The 24,563-nt window shown below is 39.3% G+C and overlaps 1 protein-coding gene across 1 annotated transcript; it reads right to left on the minus strand.

Annotated features, from left to right (window-relative positions):
• Positions 1-353: 353 nt before the first annotated feature.
• PRKG2 (protein kinase cGMP-dependent 2) lies at positions 354-24,563 on the minus strand. Its single transcript, XM_088531615.1, has 18 exons — positions 24,055-24,563; positions 18,910-19,076; positions 17,345-17,458; positions 13,649-13,754; positions 12,706-12,769; positions 12,114-12,191; positions 11,641-11,735; positions 10,580-10,648; positions 10,208-10,306; positions 8,348-8,498; positions 6,967-7,103; positions 6,735-6,824; positions 4,660-4,801; positions 3,746-3,909; positions 2,970-3,092; positions 2,437-2,499; positions 1,783-1,849; positions 354-905 (listed from the first exon to the last, which is right to left on the minus strand). Exons 1-18 carry the CDS (start codon positions 24,561-24,563, stop codon positions 810-812), a joined length of 2,334 nt encoding a protein of 777 aa, XP_088387741.1. The 3' UTR covers positions 354-809.

Genomic DNA, 24,563 nt, shown 5'->3' on the forward strand with positions numbered 1-24,563 from the left:
GTCTTCAGCTTTATAAAAGCAAAGCATTAAAAGCACTGAAAAATGAATATAGCTCTTAGAAGTAGTTAGGGAAATGCATACCACAGTCTGCTTCTCAAGTCAGCTTATCTAATGTATAGAATTTGTTTCTTTCTGGATTTTTCTTCTTTCAGTTCTGTTTCTTTTTGGATTTTCATTTGACCCATCCCAGTCTGTTCCACACATTCAATCTGGTGCAAAACTAGACTGGCAGAGAAGCTGTTTCCACAGTGATGCCCTTTGAGCTGCAAGCATCAAAGCAAATCGATCTTTTAGAAAAAAAACTTTCCTGCATGTTGCTGGACTGATACCCCACTGGCTATTCCTGGAAAAAGCAAAAGACAGTAGACATAATAAAATGCAAAAATAAATGTCTATAGTGTCAGCTGTTGACAAACGCCCCAAAGTTACTATCTTTTAATATTTATCTTTTTCATTCAAGATAAAGAAATTCGGTAAGCTTGCTAATAGCAAAACTTTAGCTAGTGGTACTTTCAATGGCAAAACTATACATCCAATCTATAGTATCAGAACGTGTCCAAAGAGGCATTTTGTATTAAAAAATATACAGGTTGTATCTGCTCACTGAATGGATGCCCTTATTATAAAAGATGCGCCCAGATTTTGGTGCATTATCCAAGCAAGTTCTGCTTGCTGTGTTGTCTTCTATTCTCCGGGGAACATCATGTTTGTCACAAAACCTTGTGGCCTTTAATTTTACTCAGGAAACAAGTGAGTGGGTTTAAAATTAATACCTCCGAGTCTCTGTAAATGTCCTGGAAGAAAAATTCTCAGAAATCCTTGTCCCAGCCTGAAAATTCATCCGGAGGGGTTCCCTCTTCAGGCGGATAGCAGTCAAAGTAGCTGTAGTCGGTCGGTCCAGTCAGCTAGGGCATTAAAAACACAACGAAAGGCTGTTTCAGGAGTAACTTCAGAAAATACTCTCCGTTAATTTTGCATCACATTTTATTGCTGCCAGTGGAGGAACGAAAGGCAACGACTTCTTTCAATGGATGCGTTTCATCGTTCTTTAAAAGCTAAAACTCTAAAAAATGAGCTTGACAATAGAACAAAGATGCTTGTCTCCTTGTAGGAAAACACTCTCCAGACTTGTCTAAACACTAAATCTCAACCAAAGCCTACAGAAGTTGCTAAGAAGACCAGGCCACAATGAATACATTTTCAAGTCAAATTCATGTAGGATGGCATCTACCATTATGGAGTAGCCACTCAGAGAAGACTTCAGAATTATTATTTATTATTAAGCAAGTTTCAAATTCTGCACCCGCAATCTTTTATCATTTGAAGGCAGGCAGAAATGGGCTGTTTAAAGCAGGAAACTTATTCAAGGCTCTGCTGTAATTCAGTATCATGAGAATACAGGAATTTGTACTCTGCACAGCCAGCGAACAGTGCATCTTAATAACATGCTCACTGTCCAAGAAAACAGAGCACTTCTCCGCTCATTTCTCATCAAACACTATTTATTTTAGTCATGGTGAAAATCTAACGCTAAGCACACGGGCAGAATAATATTTCTACTCTTCAATGGAATTTAAAGCATCTATCAGTTGATGCTGCTATCGCTAACACTGCTCTTTCCCTTTCCTTTCCTTTCCCCTCCTTCAGCTTCCACTAATAAGGGTACACTAACAACACAAGTGCTCCTTTGGGAAATTCTGCACTGGGGAGCAGGTCTGTCTTTGTTGCCCAGCTCCTTTGCAACAGTGAAGCATCAAGACATTGAAAGCCAAAGGCCAGTACCTCTCTTTTTAAAGGTGATGCTAATTTCCTCACTTTCAGACCATCCCAGTTAAAACCATTCAACCACCTAATTAAAAAGAAATGAAAGAGAGAGCAAGACAGAGAGAGACAGACTCTTTACTGGTAGAAACACTGTTACTAACAGTTTAAAAACATGCAAACAAGGGCTATCACACATTTTAGCAGAGAAGCCTCCTTCATAGGAGACAGCCATTTAAAAACAAAGTAAAGACAGGGGCTTTTGAAGACTATAGAGTTGAGAGACAGGCACAGAGCAAAACAAGTTAGGTAAAATGAGCCGGACTTCAGAGACATGATATTGCTCTAGAGCTCTTAACTATGGTTCTTAGGCAGCAACTGCTTGGTTTCCGACAAAACAACCTCAGGACTAACGGGATGGATAACCAAATGGTATTGATTTCTCTGAGACCTGCAATAAACTCCCACATCAACAACTGATGATAAAACCAGTGAGCAACCCATGTTTCAGGCTGAACATCCTGAGGATTTATGTTTATACTGTTGCCCACTGTTGGAGCAAGGAGAAGTGCCAGTAATGGACATTTCTCTACTACACAATCTGAAGCACCTGGAACCTTACTTTTTTCAACTCCCCAGATTTTCAAACCGAGCTTTGGGGAAAGTGTCGCCTACCTGTGCTTCTTGATGTCATTAATTCCATTCCTCAAATTGCCTAATCTCTCTGTAGGGTTTTGCCTTAAAAATGTAAAAAAAAAAAAAAAAAAAAAAAAAAAAAAAAAAAAAAAAGGCAATAAGAAAATATTCTTATTTTCGGAAAAGTGAATCACCACATATGCCTTTCTGGCTGCTTAAGTAATTTTGGAAGCATTTTTTACAAAACTGCACTTGATCAATAGAATTAAATTCTTCAGCCCCTTGCAGAGTCCAGGTTAAATGAAGTTGCCCTAAGACAGGAATCAGAAAACTGTAGAAAAATTCATAGCATCCCATGGAAAAAGCCCAGCATCTGTTTTTTTAGATGATACCTCTGCAGATTAAGAGGTGCAACTACCCAGAGGCATGCAGACATACCAAATATAATCAGAACAGATCATGTTAAGCAAAATGATGCTCAGTGGAGTTGTTAGTAGCATATCACTCTCATCTGGATCTTAAATAGCCCAATTTGCCCACTCCCACACTCTGCCACAAACTGCCTCACCTACCTGCAGAGTCTGCGGATCAAATCCTCAGGCCGCCGTGTTATTATTTTAGGAAAATCCAGTTTTTCAATGCCTTTGAGAATCAAATTATAGGTCATCATTTGATCCGCTCCAGAGAATGGAGGACTAGAAAAATAAAGCAATACTGTTAAATGGAATGGTGACTGAGTGCAGATTTGGCCATTTCTCAGCAAAGCAAATACTTGATAACACAGAAAACAGCCCTTCCCTAGGTTTACAGCCTGCATTTTTCCTGTTTAAGATAATAGCCAGTATTAAGATATTAGGTTAAGGTTTGGAGTTGGGAGGTTACTCGTGGGTACAAGGGAAAATGCATGATCATGTGTGTTGGTCTAAACAAGCTCTGGCCGCAGCCTGACTCAGAGAAGCTTCCAAATGGCACTAGTGTGGGGTAGTCACAAAGAGTCACCATGGGAGTGTGTGCAGGGGCAAGGAATGAACCCCACTTACAGCCACCTGCCTCACTACACCCCTTCACCTGCTAGAGGAGAAAAGAACAGGCCAAGAAGCTCTCCACCAGCCACATATACCCGGGGTCTGGCCCTTTTCTTGGATGGATAAACCAAAATCGGGAATATGGCCCACAGTTCTGTTGTCTGTGACATTTCTGAAATGAAGGAAGATAAGGGATGGGTAAGAAGCAAAAAAGTATCATTTTGCAAGTCATTCCTGTGTTTTGATGGGAAAAATGACCAAATGCTTGTTCTAAAAATAACTTAAAACATACAAGGAAAGAACTAGGAGTGGGAGACACTCACCTGCCAGTAAGGAGTTCATACACAAGAATCCCAAGGGACCAAAAGTCCACACTGAAGTCATGGCCTTTGCTCAGAATGACTTCAGGGGCAACATACTCAGGGGTCCCACAAAACGTCCAGGTTTTCTGCCCTGATCCAATCTTCTTTGCAAATCCAAAATCAACCTGTTTAAAATCAACATATGCTGCAGAATGCAGTGGTGCTCTGCATTGGGAAGCTTTAGCATACAATTTGTCTGCACATCTCCTGCAGAGATCCCAGACTTGCCAGCGTTACAGTTAAGACAATGATGCAGCATTATTGCGAAGGAGAAAAGCAGAAGGAAGCAATTCCACTGGATTACTGAATGTTATAGAACGGGCCCATTTGCTCTCATGGGTAATTTCCTGAACAAGTGTCCTTTTGGATGAAACAACCCATGCTTTCTCCGAGGACCCGGGACTTGCAGCCCGTGGAGAAGGGCAGGTTGCTCACTGTCCTCAGCGTGGGTGTTGCAAGCTCTCTCAAGGGTGTTCTCTTTTTGGTTTTCATTGTCACAGCCAAGGGAGCCAGGGGCTCTTCTCTGTGCTCCCTAAATACAGAAACTGTAGAGCCTAAAATTGCTCGAGACGGGACATGGAGGTAATTCCACACCGGGGAAATGTATCTCTTGCCTTTGTATTAAGACTGGCTGCTGGGAGAAATTACTTTTGCTGCAGATGCTATGGCGAAAGCTCTTGAAGGCTGCAAATCCCCAGGTTATTTGTGGGGTTGCAACGTCTTTGAAATGACTTTGTTGCTTACTGTGCAATCAGTACCTTGCCCTCTTTTCCTTTGAGGAGGGAGGCCTATTAAACTCCAGGATCCTGGTGCATGTTGCCTATTTATATCTCCTTGCAAGGATACAGATTCAAAAGGAAAGCATTATATCTTACCAGTTTTATATATCCTTCAGCATCCAAAATTAAATTTTCTGGCTTCAGGTCTCTGTAGATAATTCCTATATGATGTAGGTAGTCAAAAGCCTCTGTCACACACCCAACACAGAACTTAGTAGTGGATTCATCAAAGCTGCCTCTGAAACAAAAATAATCACCATTCTTGTAGACAGAATTAATGTCTAAAAAAGCTTCTTTTATTAAGCAGAATTTTAACAGCTTTTTTTTTGCTTTAACATTCAGTATGTCACTCATGTAAAGATTGAGCCTAATGTAATTTCATTGGACAGCCTTTGAATCATTTTGACTTTTGTGATATTATTTTATTTTGATAAAGCATCTCTCATTCCAGAAAAATCCAAAGTTCCAGACACACTGCAGGTGCATAACCACCTCGCTCATTAATAAAATGCAACCACTAGGTGATAGCATACAGCCAGCTACGTTATAATTTAAAATAAAATTGAGGACGAGGAGTTTTGCAAACAACTGAAATGCCAGGTGGTGTTACAGAGCACGTCCCCTCATCTTTGCAAGCAGAAATTTGCCTTACATGCCTCGTGTTGCAAGAAAGGGACAAGTTCTTCACTCCTCATCCATCCAGTCCAAAGGACAACGCTTCCATGTGTATAACAAATCAAGCATTGTGTTAGGACAGCAGTACCACAGTAACTGAAGAAAGTCTTCAGCAAAACTATATTAGCATTTCTTGCAAAATTGTTTCTTCCCATCCTGGCAGACTCCAATCTTTCTATATATAAGGAAACAACCAGGAGGAACGATCTCTGCTAACTTCTCTGCAGTGTCTACATGTGTGTGCTTGCACAAATGGGCTGTGCATTAGGAGGCACATATGGCTCTATAACAAGCCCTGGCGTGGAGGGTATCAGGGTCATAATCTCACCTCTTTGCCTTTCAGAAAGTAATATCCCTGCAGAGCAATCAAGGTTTGTGAGGAAACTTTGCTCGTGTTTTCATCAAACGTGCAAGGGAAGGAAAAGTTGCATCACGTGCACCTCCTGCTGTGTGCACTAATGAAAACCTGATTATAGTGACAGCAACAGGGAAAACAGTAGGTGCTTCTTCCACTTAAGAGTAGTTTCTATTCTATGGAAAGCACTTCCAGATTGACATTTTTAGACAAGCGCATGTAGGCAAATGTCTTGCTTGTCCTGTGCAGCTACCAAATATCCCATGACACTTCAAGTTAGAGCAGGGATTTCCTGGGTAGCTAGGAGATGCTTCCTCCTCCCTCGGACAGACTGTCTACTTTCAGTGTTTTCTCTTTGTAGGTGGCTCTTAGGATCATCACTGACTCTTCACAACAAACAGCAAAATATTCTTACAGCAGCAGTACATGTCATGGTTCTCAGCAGGAAAAGGCTGCCCAACTGCAAGTTAACTGATTACAAAAGGCCTCACTTCGGAAGTAACTTTGCCCATGCCCCAAAACCTCCAGTCCCCTCTCTTTTTGCATCTGCAATTCAGATTTGTATAGCATTTTGTCTATGCTACCCGCTGAGATCATGAACTAGGGTGTGGGTAGCAGCAACCCTAGGCAGAGGAGCATTAGCATCACTAGAGGCAAATGCAATTTCCTTTACCTACATAAACGGGGCTATGGGAAACTATGTCCTCCAGGCAGCTCAACGCTCACATGAACCTGTTCTCAGCTTGCAACACATGCCCTAATGGACTACTCTGCTAAAAGCCCTCCGACATTGCAAATCCAGGCACAGTTAGGGAAAACATGTTAGCGTTGGCTCAAGCCAGCTCGGGGGAAAGTGGCCTGTATGAATGTTCAAACGCTCCAAAGACCTCTTTTCTCACCTCCCATGTTTGAACTGCTGGGAAGGTGAATGGAGTGGGACTGCCAAGTTTTCTGGAATGTACTGGCCCTTCCGTGAACCCAGCAGAAGAGGTATCAGAGGTATTCAGAAAACCTGATCCTTTCTCAATACCAGACTCTGTAGCCGACCTGTTCCAATGCAGTTAGACAGAGAAGCTATTCAAGAGGCACAGGCAGCTGACTGCATATTTTAAAGGACGAGGTCCACTTCATTTGTTGTTACCTGTCTCTCAGCAAGCTCCACAGCTCCCCTCCAAGGCAGGCCTCCAGGAGCATGTACACGTACTTGCTGTCCTTGAATGTGCGGTACAGTCTGTGGAGACAAACAGCAGCAATTTCTGAGAAGCAAAATAAAATGCAAGACTCGCAGTGTCTTTGCTCAAGAATTTGTGCATGTCAAACCCCTAATGCTGTCAAGTACATCAGCTTTTAAGGAAATCTTAAGGTCAACTCACTTCACAATGAATGGAGAACATATCTCTTCGAGGATTTTCTTTTCGGAGTAGACATGTTCTTGTTGTTTGGTGTCCACAACATGTTTCTTCTTTATACATTTCATAGCAAAAGCTACGTTCTCATTTTTCACTTTAACCTGTGAATAAAAATGATAAGCGTAAGTGAAGGAAAAGAAGAAAGTTCTACCAACTTGCTCTTAAAACAAAAATAATCACTTTGGATACAGCACAGGATTGCAATTGATGACTGTATCTATGGATAAGCTCCAGATTTTCTGCAGACACATTCTGCATGATTCTAAACCAGGCACCTTTATATATACATCCCCACTTGTAAAATGAGGAGAAATCTTCCCTTTACCCATTTTATGCACACAAAGCATTGGCAGTTTACATTGGTACTGTATTTTACAATTAGTTTATAGCACATTCGGTCCTAATTTCAATTAAGCTTTCTAAACACTAACATAATAAAAGTAGAGGAGTTTATGATGAATGCTTATGAATAACTTCACATTACACTAAAATGTTATACAAGATGCAATAAAAAGGTTTGACTTCCTGGAAACCAAATAAACAGCTATCAGTGTTTTACAGCAGTCTGGCAATTTTATTTGCATTTTATTTTCCAGGTGATATTGCAGAATTCTCACAGTGGCTGCCATTCAGTGTGGAACAGTTTGTGAAAATTTCTAATTTGCTTTATGAAGCAAGAATCGCAGTAAAACAACAGTTTATCTAAATACTATTAAGGATTTCTCTGGTCACTGAAATCACCTAGCCTCCATTGATTTCCCATCAACTTCCATCAGTGGAAGGAATCCAGGCCATCAGTGTCCTGGAGAAAAGCGTTCACATTTTTTTTCCAAATGTTTCCTACTGAGCCTAAGGAGCCTGGAGTTTAAAACTTTAACGAAGCTCTTCCCATGCCACAAACACAAGGAATGGCTCAGTAGGGCCATTACAAGTAGCTGAAGATGTCTAAGCGACCACAGCTCAGAGCCAGATCACGCTGGTTACAGCTGCTGTGGGCCCCCCGCGGCGATTTTAACAGTGAACAATACGTCAATATGTGGCCCTGGAAAACACTTTGGGTCCAAGCAAATAAAGAAAAACCAACCAACCAAACAAAAAAAGGATGAATAAGTCTATCGGTCAGAAAGATATTTGCAGCAGCAAGAAATGAAAGCGCAAGGGACTGGATTTGTTTCCTAGAAAGTCAAAGTTGTGAAAACATTGACTAGACATTGCTGTATATGGAATTATCTCTATCTTAGAGACATAAGCATGCAGATTAAATGTTAAAATCCCCCAAATATTTCATTTTAATTGATTATATAAGATTGAGAACTACTTGCATATGTTTAAAACAAACTCTTACAAGCTCAACCCTTCCGAACCCACCAACGCCCAGAGTTGTGACAACTTCCAAATTCTGGAATGGGGAAGCAGGGAATTGGGCTACTTTCTCCTTCAGCTGTATCATCTCCAAAGAGACTTCTCTGGTCAGCTGTCCACAGAGGGATCTTCTTCTGAGTTTAAAAAAAAAAGAAAAAAAAAGATTTTTTTCCCCTGTGAACAAGCTGGATCACAGGACTCTTAATACCCCTGTAAAGAAAGAAGAGAAAAGGCTTCTCATTCCCTATCAGGACCTTGAAATTCCGTGGATCTTTATTCCATGAAAAAGTATTTTCTTTCTGGACATGCTTTACCAGTAAGTTACAAATGAACTGCTATTAATGTTCACCAACTACAAAAAATGGTATTTTTTACCAAGAGCTGATCCATGATGAGGTTCATAATTATACAGTCATCTTACAAACTTGGGGCATTCCAAGTTGGAAAATGAGTTTCTGAAGGACTGTGTAGCTGTGTGCAGCTGTCTTTTGGTTCAGAAGTAAAATATCTTCTGTTAATCTTCCAATGGTGCCGAGGTTGAAATCAGATATGGATAAGCTACAGGTAGAGTCCACAGCTAAAAACAAACCCTTTAATAGCACCATTGCCACACAGACACATTAAAAAAATAATTTTCTTTTATGTCTGAGTACTTCCATTTGAAATGGCAATTTCCCTCTTAATCCAGTAATCTGGTTTTATTATCTCCTATGGTGAACTTCAGAAGTTTTCTCAGTAGAAGAATTTACCATGAGAATACAAATGATAACTACATCACTTGAGCACACTTGCATTTCTTTCAGTCTTTAGTTTTCTTTTGATAGGGTGTAAAAACAAGCTTCATTTCATTTCTAATAAATGCATATGAATTATTCGGACAGCAGAATTTTAGTATTTAAATTTTGAGCAGATAAAATCTTTGCAACATAACATTTCGCTCTGTCAGTTTTCTTTTGTTTGTTTGCTTGTTTTTTAAGAGGGAAAAAGAGGTAGAAAAGACTCCAGAGTTTTCTACCAGGTGTCATCCAACAAGTATAAAATGATAAAATATTGTTTTCTGGCACTGATTATAATGGAGTTGCAACTTCCTATGCTCATGATAAATCACATCATCTCTAAAACAAAATAGTATAATCAGTAATGTTGTCTATTAACATTATTTTATTAGCAATGTATTTTAAACACTAAATAATGGCTGCTTACTGAAGCTATCTAGGTCTTGCTGAAAGCTGACAGAGCTGCTAAAAAAATCAAATAAATTTTCATGAAAATACTTTTTAAAAGGTCATTTGAAATGCTTTTTTAACATAAAATGCCAGTTTATAATAGAAATGCCTCCCTCAATATTTGAAAAACATTGACAACCATAACATTTTTAGTATTTTCATTTTTAACATCTTTGACATATGAAGAACTGGGATTTTAAAAATAACATCTACAATTTCAAACAAGTATCTAAGCATCAGTCTTCTGGTGACTGAGAATTACGGTGGACATATAATACTTTTTTTTTTTGATCGCAAAAATGATCCATTAAGCGCTCTCTTCTTTAGCTGTGTATATAAATACAGCTTGATCTGTGTATTGGAAGTCAATATATTGAGATTCTCTATAATTTTTGTTTCAAAACAGAAAGTTCCTTTGACTCAATAAGCACATGAACACAGTTTTATTATAGTGACTGGTGTTACTCCTCAGGCCCCATCTCCACCAGCTACCATCCATGACATTTCTAGCTACCATCATGACGTTTCTAGCTACCATCCATGACGTTTCTAGCACATCTAATGCTCAGTTTTACGATCACTTAATAAAGATATGTCTAACAAGAGATTAGACTTACTTGGCATGTCGCTTTTCATCAGCACGGGCCAGGTTAGCCACATAACCCTCAAGGTAGGTTTGGAGCTCTTCAAAGGTTCCAACAGTTTGATTGAATGTCCTAAAACATGAATGAAATAGTATATACTACTGTCCACATGGTGGAAAGAGAAGCAACCAAAATGCACTGACCCAGGCTGAGCTTTACACTATGACTTTGATGATGCCACTTGCAAGAGCTTTGAGGCATAACCACAGTGGAGCACTTGCTCAGCATTCACTTAAGAGAAAACCTGTGGTTAAGTGACACCACTGTGACTCTGAAGCCACATCTTGCTGATGACCTACTGAGACAGGTGATGGATCTTTCATTAACCCATAATGTGGTACTTACTCTCTGTCTATAATGAGGCACTCCACATCATTTTCATCGGCGATAATGTTGGCTGATCTGACATCATCACTAGAAAATGAAACAGATTAGAAAGAACCTAGAAGCACATAGAAATCCTGGGAGCATCCCACACTGTACCCAGGAAGGGTCACTTTTGATGGAGGTAGAACTCCTGGAAGGCCTCTGCAGCCTGTGCTTGGATAAGCACTGCCAAACCAAATCCACAACCCCAGCATTTTAGTAAGAGTCATTATTATCATCTAGCATGTAGTTCTCTTTCTGTTGTTCAACTTTCTAGTGACTGTCAATATGTCAATATGTATTTCAGAGCTCGTTGTTCATTATTCATATTTTCCATCCTTTTAGTTGTGAGAAGGGATAAAGAAAGCTTACTGTAAAATATTTATGTCCTGGGTGAATTTACCTGTCTGGTTGGTTGCTAAAAAAGAAAGATAGACTTTTTTGTTTCCTCAAACAAGATAACCTATGAGATATGAATCCTGTAAACATTTCTGAGGCTCCTGAGAGACAACAAATACACAAAGAAAATAAATTAAAGAAAGGGAATGCTTAAGCTAATGAGCACAGGAATGTTTCCCTCTGCATAAACAGTTGCTTTTATTTAATCCTTGCAAGTACTATCTGTCACAGGTTTAAAATCAAATCAGTGCTCACAGCAATTTTCCTAGGCAAAACTATCGTATAGATTGGAGCAGTAAAAGCCTCCTCCACTTCAAAAACCAGAACTGAACTACTGCAATCCAAACCTTGGTATGGTGCTGTATAGGTAAAAATTATCTAGAGTCCAGATGCAACATCTGCTAAAGTATAGGGAAAATAAATTAAGGCATTTGGATATACCAGGAAAGCCTAGATACATATTTTTGGAAGAAGCCACATGGCTCTCACCCCATTCCCTTTTTCTGCTGTTTTCCTCTGTTTGGAATCTTGACAATCAACCCAAAATTTATATTCCAAGCAGTTGCAATCTGTACAATGAGACCCACCTTGACAGGCCAATTCAAACACTGCACAACATGAATCCGGCAGCGCCAACTCACCTAATCAGAGCCTTTTCCCCAAAGTAATCTCCCTTATGCAGTGTCTTAATCAGCTGGGGCTGCGAGTGCCCTGCAGTGCTCTGGGTAACTTTCACCTGGGAAGCAGAGGATCAAATATATGGCACAATAATATTCAAAGCAACGCATGCTTTTCCCTTCTTTTCCATATGTCTCATGGATGCCTAAAACTCAACAATGTTTCATTAAGAGCTACAAATATAATTACTCCCTCCTCTTAAAAACAAAAATCACAAAACAGTCCCCAGTCCCTCCTAAATTTTAGCTATGAAACTGAAAATATATATATATATATATTTATTGTGACGATCATCATCATTTTATCTTCTCACTCTTTAAAACACAGCATCATAAATCCCATTTCACTGAAAAATAATATAATAATAAAAATAAGCTTATGCTATAGAGATGTTCATATAGGTTGCAGTCTACCAGTTAACTTTGGTATATCTTACCTTTCCTTTTGCTATGATAAAGAAGGTACTGCCCTCTTCTCCTTCCCGAATTACGTAATCTCCCTTATCATAGAATTCCTGTTGAGGGAAACAGAGACACTTGAAAAACCGGATTACTAGGCAGACTTCTTAAACGCATGAATGTTCCACTGGGGTTTAACTTTGTACCTCCCGTGCATATTGCATCCCGTAACCATATCCACTATTTAAAGCACGAAGGCCAACATATAACATATCTTAATGCAGCAGCGTGTTACTTTTTTTTGTTTGTTTGTTTGTTTTTAAAAGAATTTAACACTGCCGTCATCCTTACGAAGCAGGGAAAACTGAAGAAAAAATATACCAAAATCTCTCTGTGCTTCATATTGATTCAGGCTAGATTGTGCATCCTCTGATCTACTTGTTTAACCTCTTAGAGTCTAGAGATACAGCTTATTTTGATGCCATTAAATGTTGTTTGCTGCTAGCCTCAAATTCTGCTCTGATCATTCTAAAAACACTGCTATGTTAAAGATGCAATTTCCTTTATTTTTAATTTCTTCTTTTTTTAAGATCACTGAGCACTGTTTAGAAAAACTTAATGACATCTTACCACTTCCAGGCAGTCCATGATCTTGGTTAATTTATCTTCAGGTAAGTTCTTCAGCAGAGACACACTTCCCCATAGCAGAAATGCCAGGAAAAGAAACAAAAATAACAATCATTAATATTTTTTTCATAATCTCTTCTCATCTGAGAACATGTACAAACATACAGTTTGTACAATGACATTTTATAACCACCTAAGCTAGTGTAGCTATACAAAACAACACAGAAATATTTAAAGAAATCTAATATGGAGACAGGTGATGAATGCAAAAATGCACAAAACATCGTGTGCACGGGCAGGCTTGAGATCTCATTTGGAAACCAAAGCAGAATGGTCATTCTTTGTTTTTTAAAAAAAAAAAAAAGTAAGAAAAATATTAAAACAGCTACTTGTTGGTTTGGAACGTCTCATGTGACCTTCTTCCTGCCGAAGGAGCACCATATATATCCCAATATTCCCCACACAAGGCAGAATTATTCTATACTATCTCTCTACAGAATTCCAATTTATGTTGGAATTAGTTAATAAATTAAGAAACATGCTTTTAAAGACTCCAAGAGTTGAGGAATCTCTCATTTAATCTACCCAAGCTGCAAATTTACTTCCAGTTGGAGGATTTTAACCTTATTTGTTCAATACACGGTTGCAACTTCTGACCACGTAGCCTTGCTGTATATTTGTTCTATTCCTTAAAAGCTTTCATTTCATCAAGCACATAATGGGATGCAAGAGAAAACGCATCCAAATGAGAAAAAAAAAAAAACACTTCTATGAATGCTCAAAAAAAAAATCAACAGGAGGAAATATCTGGGTTATGGAGGCCCCTGCATTATGGGCACCTCTTGCTCTATCTCTCTCTGTTTCTCTTTAAAAAAGGCATAATATTGTTGTGCACCTTGCAAAGCACTCTAAATAAGTGCTGGAAACAGAAATTCATTATGCTTACCTCCTAAGGAAGCTTCGGTATTGCTCCTGTCTCGTTTGTGCTGTCAATCTCATGATATTTTGAAACACTTCTCTGTCCAGCGCCCATGTTTTAACACTGGTGATTGCTTTAGAAAAACAAACAACAAAACCAACAGCGTTTTCTCATGATTTGATGGAAGATAATACAGGGCATGGGGCAGTAAAGCCTAACTCTTCAAAAACGCACAAAGACGGATACCCAGGATCTACCACAACCAAACGTTTAAAAGAAATCAGCTCCCATTTAAATGATGGTCACTAAAATAAGGCTTAGACTTCCACTTGGTGCCTCCACTGAGCACTTCCCATGCAACCCAACAGGCTGAGAGATGAATGCTTGTGAAAATCTATTCCTGATCCTGGCAATAATCTTGCTCCAGAATTGCCATTTAATCTGTAAAAGAGCTCATTTGAAGAACAACAAAACCCTTGGTCTAAGGTTCCAAGACTCATGATGGAAGTGTTGAATGTAACAGGTAGATCCATCCCTAATTCAGATTACATGCAAATTTTTTGTGAGATACACAAGAAGACAGGAATAGCAGAGGTCAAGAAATCCATTTCATTTAATGGAATCCATTGATCCTATCACATTTCTCCTCCAATTTAGCCTATTCATATGAGAATAAATGGTAATCAAAATATTAGAAAGTACTGATCACCTTTGGAAAGATAATTAAAATACTAATATGGAAAAAAAATTCAAGATACAAACGACCAAGTGGCCCCTGTGTGCAATAGCTAACACTACAGAACATATTATGATTCTTATTTTAAAGCAAAATGAGGTAATTCCATTTAATTTAATTTCTTACTTAAAAAGCTGCTACATTATATTTATCATTTTAACTTCTGCCATATAAAGGAACAAAATTGTTTTTCTCTGGGTTAAAGAAATCTCTTTTTAAAAAAAAAAAAAGGCCAGAACAACCAATTCCCTCAGGTTGCTGACTTATCAGAAAAAGGAAACCATTTTTACAGGAAAGAACAATCCCAGGTTTAAAATGATGCACAGAAGTCAGTTATAAGTCTCTATATGAAGCCCTGATGCGCAGATACTCTCTCTACTACCATCAGACTTTTGCTCAAAAAAAAAAAAAAAAGCTCAAAAATATTTTACTTCAAAAAATACACATTTCTGGATACTGGGAGGGAGAACAAAGGCACCATTTTGTTCTTGTATTTATCCTGAGAAATATCTTGAGTTTCCCTTGCACGAAGGAAACATGACAAGTAGGAAAGCTAATGAGAGCCCATCTCATCTATCTTGCACCTTTAATGAATAAAGCAATTATATAGCTGGAAAAACAACTGTAATCTCAAAGACAAGACAGAGAAACAAATTTGGAAACAATGTAGTAGAAAATCATGTTCCTGTGTTCAAATACAGATGCTGCATAGAAAAATATTGCTGGGAACTACCATTCATTAGGTCTTTCTGGCTATTCTCTTTTACTTGCTTTTTTCTAAAGACTGCAGGTAAAGAGTTTACTACACCCAGAAGCAGTTAAATAAATAAATAAATAAATAAAGATGTATTTACTAGCCATGCTCAGTTAGGCATTTGCACTGCTCTCTCTCCACTACAGGAAATACAGGAAAGCTATTGGGGATGGGGGGAGGGAAATTTCTGCAGTGATTTTAAATATTCAAGCACCCTTTCTTGTCTGTAGCGAGCTACCTAAAAAGCAATTAACATTAACAAAGGTCTAAAATAGCTGAACATCTTGCTGTGCAGCACCTTTACAATGCTAATAGTCCACAGCGTACAAAAAAGAAAACAGGGAACACAGTCAAACAGAACCGTTCACTAGTAAAAAGAATAATCAAATTATTGATGCTGTTCTGTTTATCAGGCAGCTACAGCAAAAAACGATTAAATGTAATAACTTCCATCTGCATAGCCAGCAATGATGGAGTGCTTAAGCTGGATGCAGCTTAAGGAAAAAGACCAGCAGCTTTAAAAATGAACAACTTCTTGTTTTGTTCCATTCATGCCTTTTCTTTAAGTCAACACGAACCCTTCAAAACTTACCAGTGTTTCAGGCTTCCTACAGATTTAAGCAAAAACAGATAGTAACCTCCAAAATGAAATTATTTTTATGGGATGGTGAAGAGGAGGATATGGGGAAGATGAATTGAAGCTGTCTCTGATCACTTACTGCTTTGCCATGGAATAATTGTAGGAGGCTAGAAAAAGCACCAAGGGATGCTGAATGGATTAAAAGCCGGTCTTATGCAGGCAGATGGATATTTATATCCCAGCACCGTAAACACAAAGCAAAAGCCAGTATTTGCCTCACAGAAGACCAGGCCTGGAGAAGAGAGATGTCTCACCTAGAAGCTTCATCTCTCCCACCACCCTTGTGATCGGACTCTATATTCTCCCCGGTGCCAGGTCAGATCTCTACCCTGTGTTACTCACTGTGTGTCCCAATAGCTCTGCTCAGCTTTCCAGTCAGAGAGACCTCACAGCAACCCGGGGTCTATAAAGGAAAACGGAATTTGGCCTCTGACTGCATGTACCTGTGCTCTAAGAATTCCTCCTCTTCTTTTCTTTTCTTCTCTCTCTCTCTCTCTCTTTTTTTTTTTTTTTTTTTTTTTTACAGAGATCCAAGTGGAAGTATCTTTATGATAGGTAAAACCTGAAACTTGCCTTGGAGCAATTGGAAAGTTTAAGTCACATTATGCTGAAGAGAAAATGTTACATTGCATACTTCACCTCAGCAGTCCATCTTCTGTGTAACATTCCAGTCACTCCACTACCCGCTAAAGGATGAAACTAATGCCTTACTAACCACCCCAGGCACTGCTGATGGTCTGTGCTACAAACGCACGGGAATGGTTTTGGTGGCGTACACGGGAATAGGCCGTGACGTTACTCTCAGCAATATGACACGCTGAGTCGGGCAGGTATTCCTTTTCTAAATCCACCTTCAAATAGATGCTCAGAGACCCAATACCACCCACCCCTAACACAAGGCATTCAACATTTTTTAAAGGAAGAAATTAGAGTCAAAACAGCTAGTTAGAGAGAAGAAAAAAATAAAAGCAGTAGTTTTTCTGCTACAATAATAATGTTTACTCTGTTGAACAAATTCTAGGGCTCTATTTTTCTCTGCTCCTGCATTAAAAGAATCTCAAAAGTGAAAATGGAACCTGGCAAGACTCGATAACTTAATGATACAGAATTTAAATACAAAAGCAATAAACTCCTATGTCTTTTATTTCCTTTCAAATTAGTCTTTATCTGCACTATATCGAAAACAAAACCCAAAACATGGTCCTGAAATCTTTTCAAACTCACTGCAATTTAAACCCCCAGGCTACATTCGAAACAGGAGCGTAACAGCCAAAGACCTATATCATTCCTACTAAATCACTCAGCTTTTAAAAACAGACCTTCCATAGCAGTTAGCTTTGTACAGATCTGGCTCACCAAAGACTTTGGACATGTTTGATTCTTTATCAAAGGTCACTCTTAGAGATGGAAATAGATTCCTGACTTAGATTCCCCAGACATGAAGGACTCAAAGGAGGAAATGGGAAGCTACGGAGGATAGTCAGCACATGCAGACATTTATTAAATCCTGGCTTCAAAGAAGAATAACAGGATACAACAGAGCCTTCCCAGTAGTTTATTTTGGGCAATGTTGTCAGCACAAATCTTGCGTACCTTTCACAGAGGCTGTCCGCGTGCAGTTGTATAAAATGGCCAGTTCACCAAACGCGGTCCACACAGGTATTGAGGAGAGCAGCTTGTTCTGCTGAAAGACCTCCAGACTGCCCTCTGTCAAAAATCAGGATAAGGAGCGTTAAAACTGAGCTCTACTACACACATTACCTAAGGTGGTTGAGATTACCTTCCCAGCAAACTAGTCTCGTAACAGTGCTCATAAGAGAAACTGCTCATGCAGTTTTCTCATATGCATGTGAGTGTGTGTATGTAGGGCAGACAGCAGGAAAAGAAGCAAGACCTCCTTTAAGAAATGGTCCTTGAGTCTTATTATACATTTAGCAGAAGTCAAAGTTATCGCGACTATTTCTTCTTAGGTTTATGTCCCAAGAAATCTGTCCCTTAAACGTGTCCTTAAAAGTCTGGCTCTCTTCTCTGCAAGACATTATCTCCTCAGAAAAGGAAGGCTACTGAACCATCAAAACTCCTGAGCTCACAAACTCGTCTTCAAAATTTTATCGTTTGGCTTACTAAGAATATAGCTCCCCATTATGAGCCCTGTCTCCCCTTTTTCCCTGCACCATCTATGTTATATAAGCAGAGCTACCAATTTTTTTTTTTTTTTACACTAACGCATCTACATGAGGCCAGAAGACAGCAGATGTGCTTTCTAATCTATGCCATGTACTCTTCTGCCTTCAATATTTCTGCCTCAACGGAGCAGCTTTTCATACTCCCTGCAGCATGAACTCTAATTTTAAGAGCTGCTAGACCTCCTAGCAGTCCAGAATTAATGAAGTTTGCAAATGAATTACAAATGCAAATTTCTTTTTCTTTAACGCTGTCTTTCTGTCCTTTATTTCTTTTAGTGGTGAGATGATGAAAGAGAACTTTTCCTCCAGCGTAACTCCCAGGTGTTCGACTCCAGTAGAGCTGATGTCTGCATGCTGTTAATTTAGGTTTGAGTGATGGAGCAGCAGCAATCAACAAAGAAGACAGCAGCAAGATAATTTCAGATCTGCTGTTGTTATTTTATGAGGTTGTCTTTGCCCAGCTGTCTTTAAAAAATAAAATGCCCTGAACTCTGGGAATAGCTAACTCGGACCTTGTCTCTCAAGATCCGACACATAGGAAACTGGTAAGAGCTCTTAGAAATGTTGAAAAGTAAGTTTACTTTAGAAATGGTTCCACCATAGAGCAGCTTGCTGGGTTTTAAACTGTATCTGCTCTTCTTTTGGACAAGAGAGGTTTGGCTGTATCTGCAAGAGCTGGGATTAGCTGGCCTCTAAGCTTTCCGAGTGAAGGAGGTCTCTCAAGTTCTTTTACACAGGAAATAATAGCATTACATCCAGGTAAAAGTTTCAAAGGCACTTTCTGTTGCCCTCCCGCTGTTTCACAAAAACAAACAAACAAACAAAATACAGGCAAAATTTCCATTATTCTCAGCAGGGTCAGTATGGATAATTTAGGAGAACAAAAGTCAACAACTGAAGCCTCCTGCAAAGACTCCTAAGTGACTTCCCTCTTTCTGGCACACGTGCACTGTACAAACAAGCAGCACTTACCTTTGAGTACAAAAATGTGATTGCCTGGCTCTCCCTGTCTGATAATGTAGCTCCCTTGCTGGTAAGTCCTTTCATACATACATTCCACCATGTCCCGGATCTGCTGAGGCTCCAGCCTCTTCAGGAACTGATTTTTATTCAGGGCATCAGTGATAAGCTTCTTCTCACTGGTTTCAATTTAAAAAAAAAAAAAAAAAAAACACAGTTTAACAGATCTAGTATCGCAGGAGCATTCTATTCCTTCATCTCAAGATAGCTTCAACTTTCTGAAGCATCTAAATATAAGGCCTGTTGTTCCCACTTCTATACAAATACACAAGGTTATCAATATTAGGTTGTGCAGGAAAATATTTGAGAGGGAATTGATTATTTAAGTCATATCTACCCACCTTACTATGCACAAAGTGGCTTAAAAGCAATAATGGTAATGACAAGAAGCCAGAAAATAAAAAACAGTATCTGTGGTAATGATTGTGCTTAGAGCCTGAATTAGAAATCATAAAACTTTTTACCAGAAGCAAGTATATTAGAATATAATCATTAACTTCATTTTCTGCTAAAAATGATATTTAGTTAATCCTGCCCTACATCCTGCACACAGTACTGCAATAAAACATAGAAATGGCTGATGAAGTGATATGTAATAGTAAGGGCTGTAGCTTTCAGAGATGCAGATAGAGGGCTGCACTGTTTTCAGAAAGTGCTGCTGGCTTCTCAGTGCAGGATCTAAGATGATCAAAACCATGGTTCAGGGTCTGCATCAGGTGCTTGCTGATCTCATGGCCCACATGCCAGCTCTCTGCAACAGCAGTTCTCAGCCGTTTTGCTCAGTTTCCCCAATACTGATCCCAACTGTGAGGAGAGCTGCTGGAAATACCAAGTTTTCCTAGAAGGAGAGAAGGCATCCAACTATACTCCTGCTAGCCACCGCCACTGTGGATACTTGAGAGCTAAAAAGGGGTGCACAGCTATACACACCCATCTTCCAGTCTTTTTTTTTTAAGTATTTCTCTAAGGTGCACTGCAAGCAGGATTAGCTTTCTTTCACCACCTGCTGCTTCTCCTGCCTTCAGGCCTCTTTCCGCTATTAGCTGTTGTACCTGTATCCCTCTTGGAATCTATTCCCAAACACCCATCCAGAAAGAGCACTTGCCAGTCAAGCAACTGCTTTTTGACAACAGGATTGCCCAATTATTTCCATTTTAAGACTAAGGAATCTATGTGTCATCACACAGGTAAAAGACATGACCCATCCTCTGTGGAGCGACACCTCCTACTCATGTACACGCAATGTGTCCAGTTCTTGTTCCCCTTCCAGCAATGGCCACAGCCAAGATCCTGAGCCACACTGGGATGGGATTGTACATGGGCAGCTTAAGCACTGCTGATAGAGGTTGCAAGTTCTGGAAAAATGGAAAAACAAGCCCCACAGACACAGATAACTGGGGACACTCACATGAATAACTTTGGACATAGAATCATTGTGAGTGGAAAAGCCTTTCAAGATGGAGTCCAATCGTAAACCCTTCAACACCATGCCTGCTAAGCCATGTCCCTAAGTGCCTTAAATATACGTCTCCTGAATTGCCAGGTTCTTCGCTGTGAGACAGTAAGACAAGCAGCATTTTTAATGCACTGAAGCACAAGGAAACTTACCCTTGGCAATTCATCCATCCCCAAAGAAAAAAAGTAAAATAATTCCGATTTGAAAGATTCTTGAAAGGAACCTGCTTTCAAAAAGATCATGTTCACACCTCCAAAATTTTCAGGTCTTAGCCAAAATTTTTCAAAGATCAAATTTCCATCTAGAAAATCATGGTTTTTTGGAAGCTGAGAGAAAAGATGAACATATTCAACTATCTCAGGAGATTAAATATACACATAAGAAATAATCCACTCATATTTGACAGTTAAAGCACTGTGCAAAGCTTCTAGGCCTTTTGCTAAAATCAGTCACGTTGAGCTACGCCAAACAAAAATATTGTACTCAAAAGCCCTGCAAAATGAATCCTTGACGATTATGCTGCTTGTTGCAACAGCTGCTTCGAAAGGTGTCTAGCAATACTTGATGAAAATCAAGAAGATCCCCTGGAGATCTTCCTGTAACACAGCTAGGTGATATTTTCTCACATTTGCCACTTTCTAAAATATTTGGAAGAGAAAAAAGGACAAAGCTTGCCCAAAGCTTCACCCCTACAAAATGCCTGAGCAAAATCTTTCATCACTACTTATTTTGTTGAAGAATGTGTAAATATATGTATTTATCTACTCATTTTCCCTTCTGAGCATGTGATGCATGGGGGTTTATAAAATCTACTAACTAAAAAGTGAGAAAAAAGCATTATGCCTAGACCTAAAAGATACACATCTAAAGATAAACAACTACCACGAGGCTGACTGTGGCAATAGAATAAAAATGCAAACTTGTAAATGACTGAAATATTTCTGAGCCTGTTCTTCAAGGTTTTTAACTTGGAACTTGTCAACTTTTAGCAGGAACTGAGGTTTCATTAATATTGTATAATTGCATCAACTTAAGGCAGCCATTCTTGCTGTATTGTATTCCAAGCTACCTAGTCTTTGCAAAGCAGATAACAAGGATCCATACTCAAATTTATGTTTGAGTTTCAGACTTTTAGCTGGAAAAATACATGAACTCTTGGGGTCTAAACTTTGTGTAAACAAAAACTACCTGTCTATTACCTGTGATTTTAGACAAAAATCAAGATTATTACTGCAAAATATCACTGTAAAAACCAAAACCTGCAATTGCTGTAATGTCAACAATAATAAAAGTCCAAACTCAGCTATACAATTTTCTTCCTAAGTCCTGGACATGCTCTTGGAGTAAAGCCCAGGAATATTGCCACTTCACGTCCTAGAGCAAGAGCTACAGAGTTACAAAACAGTTAGTTATGGAAGAAGTGTAACTTTTTAGGTAAGATTTTTTTAAATTTCTATTTTAATTAAATCTTAAAACTTTTCTTAATTTTTGATTAGATCTTGTAATTAAACCTTTTTTTCCCCCCATTAAAAAGAAGAAACACTAGGTAAAACTTCAAGAAGATTAATATAAGAAAATATTATTTAATCTGTGATATAATCTAATCGAAAGTTAGGACATCCTACAGCTGATTTTCTAAATTCCAGCCATTTAAACCTTATCACACAATAGATATACTGTAAAATACCTTTTTCTTCAGTCATAATTCTGGCTCACAGGAAGAAAGTCTACTTTTTATGCTGTACAGAATACATGGCAAATAGTCTGGCATGCTAATTACTCTGGCAAAGTTTTTGCATTTTCTAGCACTAGATAATGCAACAGAAATCATGAGTTCCATTTCATTCTCACATTACCTATTCTCAAGACAATAATTAAGAGACAAATCAAAGATTTTGGCCATCATAGAAGACTACAACTTGAATTGAAATTAAAGAATGTGCAAATGGAGGAAACTGGGAAAGCATTGAAGAGAACAGAAGGTACAAACGGAGTAATAGGAAAGCTGTAAATGGTGGAGAGGAGAGGGAAGAATGGTCTTCTCTTGCTCTTTCAGGCAAACCTAAAACATTTTTTTCTTTCAGTGAAATGAAGATCAGTCTATTTTGAATCCCAACAAATCAGCGCGAAACCTACCACTAAACAAAGATAATCTTTGAATCCCATTCAAAGATTTTCAAGAGATGAAAGCGGTAGAAAAAGAAAGGGAAGAACATCTTTATCTGGTTGCGTTATACTGTATCTCTTTCAGAAAGAAATGTGAGATAACATCCAAAAATAGAAAATATTTTGAAGTGCTCAGCCACTGAGCCCAGAACAAAAACATCCAGGCCTCTTTGCTTATCTAATCTATCCTATGATCAGCACTGCATTTAGACTGTGTAAGCTGCAATATTTGCATTCATCCTAAGCAGCCATATCTGTGGTGCACTTTTTTCCCCATTGCCTGGCTATTTTCTTTGCTTCATTCCTGTACTTCTGAAGGCGTGCTAGAGAAACAGCTGCTGGACTTGAGTATACAGATCACGCTGGGAGATGCCAGGCAATTACAAACAGAATAATTTTCATACAATTTTTTGAAACAACCAAGCCACTGGAGATAGGATATTATCACAGTTCTTTTATTCTGGAAAAATAGTGCCGGCTGAAGCTTGCAGCTCCTGATGGTGGCTCAGACATCCTTTCTGGTTCATGAGACACTTCTAACGTGTAATGCTGGACATGCCTGGTGATAACTCAATCCGGACTGACAACTTTTATCATGTCAGTTATAGCAAGGATCCATGCCATGAATCCTTCATAAAATAATCATACAGCTCCCCACAGATTCGAGACACTTGAGCTGGACAGCAATATGCTCAGGCAGATATGGTTAACTCTGTCCACAAGGTCAGCTGCTGTCACAGATACCACTGGCTTTTGAAGAGGTATAATTGGGTTCCAAGAGGAAAATGTAAATTCAGAACCCTAACAGTCCCTAAAACTGGCAAAAGCTGAAAGGCAGGAAAAAGCCTCCAGAAGGATAATCACCCTATACAAACCATTCTGTTATATACTGTACCAGATTATGTCAACACTGAGCTCAGAGTAAGTGTCTACAATTGCACCCAAGAGACTTAAGATGCAGCCAGGTGCTCTTCCCAAACCATCCTTACTGTAATAATCTGAGTTTATATGATTCCCTGAGTGGATTCCCTGTCTTGCCTCCATCCTTCACCTCTCCAGAAGACCCTTTACCCTTCAAAAGCTCTCATTGCTTCAGGTGCCAGGTAGGGCAATAATATGAGATCCCTCCACACACACACACACACACACACACACTTCAACAGGCCTTACACATCTTTCACACTTTCTTCCCAAATACCAGTGGGAATACCCTTCACTGTGACGTGTTCTAGTGAGCTCTGAAAGAATGAACAGCTTGACTGCACTGTTTAGTAAAAAACAAACAAACAAACAAAAACCCAAACTCACAAGACTAGCCAGCATCCAACAGAGATATGAAAAGTATAAAAAAAACGGAGAACGAAGAGAGTGCCACTTGGAGGGCAGAGACAAGAAACGGGAAAGGACTTCTCTGGAAGGGTATGTCATTGCAACGGCAGAAACACAAGCATACGGCCAGCATGCAGTGGGCTCACCTGGAATCCTTTCGGACTCTTGCCTTTTCAAAGGAAAATCGAGCCTGCTTGCTCAGGTCGTACAGCCACGTTGTCGGTTCTGCAGACACCCCTTCCTTAGCACCTCTCCTCCTATTAGCGGAGGCTTTAATCCTCGGAGCCACTTTAAAGGGAGAAGTCTGAAGAGAGCTCTCTCCCTGGACGTTAACAACATCCTGCAGTTTGTTCAGCTGCACACACTTGTTCTGGAGTTCCTTGGTGAGTTCTGCTATGACCTTACTCTGCACGGCCAGCTGTTCCTGAAGCTCAGCAACGTGACATTCACTGGCTCGTAACTCTTCATCTTTTCTCCTCAACTCTTTTTCCAGTTCAAGCAAGCTGCTGCAAAGAACATCAACTTGTCCAGTCACATTGATGCCCAGAGCTGGGTCCTTCAAAAACTTATAGTTGCCAGCACAGCCAGTAGAGAGGTTTCCTACATGTCTATCCGGACGCTTCAGATGCTTGGGTTTCATTGATCCATTCCCCAT

This window comes from Tinamus guttatus, unplaced genomic scaffold (assembly GCF_059628265.1).
Source record: "Tinamus guttatus ecotype Peru unplaced genomic scaffold, ASM5962826v1 Tinamus_guttatus_pri_ptg000423l, whole genome shotgun sequence".
Taxonomy (NCBI): domain Eukaryota; kingdom Metazoa; phylum Chordata; class Aves; order Tinamiformes; family Tinamidae; genus Tinamus; species Tinamus guttatus.

What these genes read in the sequence shown, in the direction of transcription:
- PRKG2 (XM_088531615.1), bottom strand. Translation starts at nt 24,563, where the DNA reads ATGGGGAATGGATCAATGAAACCCAAGCATCTGAAGCGTCCGGATAGA. An exon ending in CTGAAGGATATATAAAACTG is followed by an intron (nt 3,910 to 4,659) that starts GTAAGATATAAT and finishes GATTTTAAACAG; the next exon opens with GTTGATTTTGGATTTGCAAA. An exon ending in CATCACCTTTAAAAAGAGAG is followed by an intron (nt 906 to 1,782) that starts GTACTGGCCTTT and finishes TTAATGCCCTAG; the next exon opens with CTGACTGGACCGACCGACTA.